We start from the raw sequence: 5,225 nt of genomic DNA, 5'->3' as shown, positions 1-5,225 counted from the left end.
CCACAATGCTAACCCTGTTTCCAGCTACTCACTAGCTATTTCCATACAAAACTGCTGCCACACAGACTAAACATAAAGATGACATCAACAGGTTTCACAAACTAATCTCTGTAACTGAGGCACTTCAATGTCGCAGATCCGGGAGGTCGAGACACACTGACACACTGATACCTGACAGCTGAGCGCAGGTTGCTGATTAAACACATTCTGCGAGGCTTCACATCTGTGTCGTGTGTCTGCGCTATTGAACTGTATTACAGTATAGCAGACAGCTAATGTGATGTCTATGTTTATTCTTACCGTCGGTTCTCAGCTGGCTCGTGCACAATGGACAGCTCCAGGTTCTGAAATCCCCCCTCACTGTCCTCCATGGGAGGTGGGCCGTAAGGACGGCGGTGATTGGTCCGTGGGAATGATCAATTTGATCAGCTATTGGCTGTCTGGGGCGTCAGTGAAACTGTTTTTCTGTGCAAACGAGAAGTGCAGTCTCCCCTCGTGACTCCGTCCAACATGATGTAGGATTATATTAGTTTTAATGATGTTCAAACCTTGTGCCTGGATCAGAATTAGACAGATCTCTCATTGCTTTTTGCAATTAAGGTCTGTTCCATACAGGGTGACCGGGCATTTGCATCGGAGCTCAACCTATTTTTCAACAGGTTTGACACTACCTCCACCCCGGTGTGCTCAGACAGTGAGGCCTCTGACCCCATTCACACCTCTACTGGAGTCTCTGCTCCCCCTCCCATCTACACCTCTGCCACCTCCCCCTCTCTCAGCAGACTTTTAAGACCAGAGGATGGTTCTGCGAGGACCCAGCTTACAGCTTTCCTGGACCCACTACAGTTTGCCTATCTGCCACACATCGGGGTGGAGGACTCCATCATCTACCTGACACACAAGGCCCTCTCTCACCTGGAGAAGCTGGGAAGCACTGTGAGAGTCATGTTCTTCGACTTCTCCAGTGCTTTCAACACCATCCAGCCCTCCCTACTGAGAGAGAAGCTGCTGGAGATGAACCTGCACCCCGACACCACTTCCTGGATCACAGACTACCTCACAGGCCGGCCACAGTACGTCAGGGTGGATGGCTGTGTCTCTGAGTCTGTGATCAGCAACACCGGCGCACCCCAAGTAACTGTACTGGCACCGTTCCTCTTCACTGTTATCAGAACATTATTCATTGTAGGCGATCAAAAGTGCAATTCCGTGTGACTCGCCGAAACGCACGTGCCGAGGGCAAATTTGCAAAGCCGACTTTTATTTATATATTATTTTATATCCTGCATAGTTTCCATCGTTGTCGTCGATTCAATCTATTAAACAAATACTGGTTTGTATGTTTTACGCCAAAAAAAGACCAATAAGAGTAGCCATCATGAAATAACTACAACTTATCCCACAACCCAAACACGCCTATCACTGCACTGCATCCAATCCACATTCTTATGATTAACCATAAAAATCATCTACATACCCATTGAAAAATCTGCAGACACATAGCGAAGCTGTCATGATATAACATAACAGTAGCTCTAGTAATGAACTGTTTCACATTCTCTAACTGATGTTTAAACTGACTGTTTTCATTTTTTATAATGCCTGACAAATTGGCAGTCTGGCTGCATACACAAATTGTTCTGCTGAATGAAGAATGGGTTCAAATGTCATAAGGATATTTATCTGTCAACAGTAAATAAAGGCACAACCGTATGCCCTGACAGGACGCAAAGGATAAAGGTAAATAAGTCCAATTCTAATTCAGAGCTAGTTATTTACATTTCTAGTGCATCTGAAAAAATGGCAGCGAATAAGATAAACCAGTCAAGAAATACCTCCCTACTTAATTCAGACAATAAAATGAATAATTTGAAGTCCATGCAGTTATAATATACAAAATTTTATTACAAAAAAAAAAGTTGTTCTACATGAAAGTTTTCAAAGTTCCACATTAAAAATGGCTTCACTCATTTTTAATCAAACTACAGATAACTTTTGGTAGTAAAATGACAGTGAAAAAACCGCACCACCAACAGAAAACAAGCAGTGCTTCCAGAAACAATACACTTTTTTTTTTTTTTTTTTTTTTTAAAACGTTACCGATTTGCTGCTGTCCTCCACTTGTACATGAGTTTCAGTCCATTGTATTTCACAGGAAATTCATATCTAGCTGCCTGTTAAGATAGCAATGAGGGTCTTTAGATGTAACAAATGAGTTCAGCAGAAAAAACGTTAAAAAAATTAGGGGGACTAAGTTACAAAATAAAAACTAAATCCCTGAATGTGAAAAGGAATACAGGTCTGGTATCCTACAGAGGCAGACCAACAGGGACAGCAGTCTATACTGTTTGAATCATCCACACAAAATTTGATCTGAACAATGCATCGCAAATTCACATCCTTTAACATATAAACTGCTTAGTCATCGTCATCATCATCGTCGTCATCCTCGTCATCTTCGTCCTCGTCGTCGTCATCATCATCGTCAACCGGGGTTGCCTTCTTGGCAGGGGGCCTGCCTGGGCCACTCTTCTTGCCAGCATCACTCTTCCCCAAGCCACTTTTGGCTTTGTATGCTGCAACATCCTAACGGGCAAATTTTTGTAACCACTTGTCAGTTTCATTAACAGAAATTTTACGATATACATTTTAACTTGAAGTTACTTCACCATTAGTACCAATCAAAAATATAGGAAATGTGTAGATACCTTCTCATATTTTTCCTTCAGTTTGCCAGCCCTGGCCTCATAGGGAACCTTGTCCTTGGAAGTCTGTGTAGACCAAAACTCTCCAAGCTTCTTGGCAATGTCACCAATGGAAATACCAGGATTCTCTTCCTTGATTCTGGGACGGTGATCAGAACAGAACACGAAGAAAGCAGAGCTGGAGAGAAGGGGGGGAATGAATGTCAGAACACACCAGACTGCATTCGTTCAGTTTATGAAAGCAGGTAAAAGCTAAATATGATAATGTTGTCATACAACTCATCCGTAGTCTATAATGTTTGAACCGTACATGCGGCAGTGCGGCGCACCAGTGAGGTGAAAGACTTACGGTGGCCTTTTGGGTGCGTTTGGGTCCTTTTTCTTCTTGCCTTTGCCTGGAGCACCTTTAGGGGGGATGTATGTTTTCATCTCTCTCTCATATCGGACCTTGTCGTTCTTAGCCAAATCCTCGAACTTAACCTTCTCCTTGGCTGACATGGTCTATAAAAACAGAAGCCAAGTTTAGCAACACCTCAAATGTCTTTAAAGAAATCACAAATTACATTATATTGAGAATATGCTGAACATGCTTATGGGGGGGGTCCACTTAACCATTTCATGTAGTTTTACATTTTAAGCACGTCATTGCCCATGTGCATCATTCAATTCAACATGACAGATTATGACACAGGGGAAGCCACACCCAGTTCATGCAAAACATACGTGTTTTTTTATTTTATTTATTTTTTTAAATCTTATACAATAAATGTGTGGCAGCTTACCTTCCATCTCTCAGAGCACTTCTTGGAAAACTCTGCAAAGCCTACACTCACACCTGGGTGCTTCTTTTTGTGCTCTTCACGGCAGGTAGCAACAAAGAACGCATATGAGGAGGTCTTTCCTCTTGGCTTATTTGGGTCCTTTGTCATGGCTGCGATTGGATCTAGAGGCAAAAAAAGTCACATGACACCACGATGACACAAGTTATAGCTTTACTCCTGTAATCTATCTACACAATAACCGAAAATAAGAACCACGTGCTCACGTAGGGCGTTAATTCAGTAAGAGGCCGTATTACCCGTGGTCCCCGGGGCTGGCGGGTTTTAAATGAGCCGTGTGTTGGCTCGCTACACGGCCGCGGGTGTTTTGAGGCTCTAATCGGATTTCTGCCTCGCTGGGACAAAAAGACGAGACTCCATTTTGTAACTTCCCGCCTAAACTTATCTGAGCCAAACGCTTACGAAACCGCCCCTACGAGGCCAGATAACCCAGCAGCACCGGTGGGCTTCACCACGGCGGCTCTCCCGCAGCTACAGCCCGGGGGCGAGCCTGGACCGGAGTCCGGCGCACACGTGCGGCCTGCGCCGTGTGTAGCAGCAGGCTAAGCTAGCAGCAGGCTAAGCTAGCAGCAGGCTAAGCTAGCAAACCAAATGGCGTTTGACTGCGTGTTGCGCACTCAGCCGGACTGCCTTAACGTCACACTGCTCTCACGGGACCACCGGAGGAGAGCACACGTCCACATAAACACAATGTATATATATAAACACATAACATACACCGAGAATACACACGATTAAGGAAACGTACGGATTTACCGTTAACGTCACGCTAACACACATTAAACTTAATTCGCCTGTAGGCTTTAGTTGGTTACAATAAACGTGTACAGAGATATACTACAACGGAGACCATCGGAGGCATTAAATATCAACATTACTTGGACAAGAATGCAATAACGCCCAGTGCCTTACCTGTTCTCAGCTAGACAAGTTGGGAACGACTGCACGAAGACAAAAGCTCGACTGTTTTGTCACTGTCTGCGCGGGCAACCTACCTTGACTCGAATTACTTCCACAGCTCCTCCCCGCCATCAGCGGATTGGCCGGATTCAAACATTTACGTTTGAACCTCGGGCTCAAGAAAGAAGCTGCCCTGTGATTGGTCGGAGGAAGTGCGATCATGTTTGTGTGTGTCGTTGGTGCGCTGATTGGTTTAACTGGGCTTTAAACATGCGGCGCGAAAATCCCTTTGTCTGCTTCGAGTCAAAATATGTTCATCTATTCATGAGGTGCAGGGGGTTTGTGCTCGTTTGGCCGTTTTTTAGAGGAGACGGCCAGCAGCAGGACAGCTATAGGGCCGTTTCTATTTCGTTTCATTGAACAAGCTACATTTCAAGGAGAAACGTCAAACCACCCTTGTTAGGACAGTCAAAAAACAAAACTGCTCTTTTATTTAACCAGCAAACTGACCAAAACAGAGAGAAAATTATACTTTGGAATTGAGCTTGGCTATTTGAACATAATTGTTACTCACATCTAATAATGGAGAAGTCAAATTAAGAATGAAAACTACTAATAATTAATAATAATTTAGCATTTTGCCTAAATATAGACAGTTTTACATACTGGAAACAACAAATGAACATCTGCTGTTAATTGCAATGTATGCGTGTGTGATGTGCAAAAATATGATACAAATAAACTGATGTGGTTTTTTTTTCTTTCTTCAAAGGCGGGAACA

At 43.7% G+C, this 5,225-nt stretch overlaps 1 protein-coding gene across 1 annotated transcript; it reads right to left on the bottom strand.

Moving 5' to 3' along the window:
* Nucleotides 1–1,884: 1,884 nt before the first annotated feature.
* On the bottom strand, nucleotides 1,885–4,562 carry hmgb2a (high mobility group box 2a). Its single transcript, XM_054604691.1, has 5 exons — nucleotides 4,457–4,562; nucleotides 3,488–3,648; nucleotides 3,055–3,206; nucleotides 2,709–2,883; nucleotides 1,885–2,586 (listed from the first exon to the last, which is right to left on the bottom strand). Exons 2-5 carry the CDS (start codon nucleotides 3,632–3,634, stop codon nucleotides 2,419–2,421), a joined length of 642 nt encoding a protein of 213 aa, XP_054460666.1. The 5' UTR covers nucleotides 3,635–3,648; nucleotides 4,457–4,562; the 3' UTR covers nucleotides 1,885–2,418.
* Between the last annotated feature and the right edge of the window lie 663 nt (nucleotides 4,563–5,225).

Source organism: Anoplopoma fimbria, chromosome 9 (genome assembly GCF_027596085.1).
Source record: "Anoplopoma fimbria isolate UVic2021 breed Golden Eagle Sablefish chromosome 9, Afim_UVic_2022, whole genome shotgun sequence".
Lineage (NCBI taxonomy): Eukaryota > Metazoa > Chordata > Actinopteri > Perciformes > Anoplopomatidae > Anoplopoma > Anoplopoma fimbria.
The sequence above is the reverse complement of the archived record's forward strand: the minus strand, read 5'-3'. Positions and strand labels throughout refer to the sequence as shown.

Coding starts and splice junctions, on each gene's coding strand:
- hmgb2a (XM_054604691.1), bottom strand. CDS start 3,634: ATGACAAAGGACCCAAATAAGCCAAGAGGAAAGACCTCCTCATATGCG. Junction 2,884..3,054: donor AACGCACCCAAAAGGCCACC/GTAAGTCTTTCA, acceptor CCTTCTCTCCAG/CTCTGCTTTCTTCGTGTTCT. Junction 2,587..2,708: donor TGAAGGAAAAATATGAGAAG/GTATCTACACAT, acceptor TTTGCCCGTTAG/GATGTTGCAGCATACAAAGC.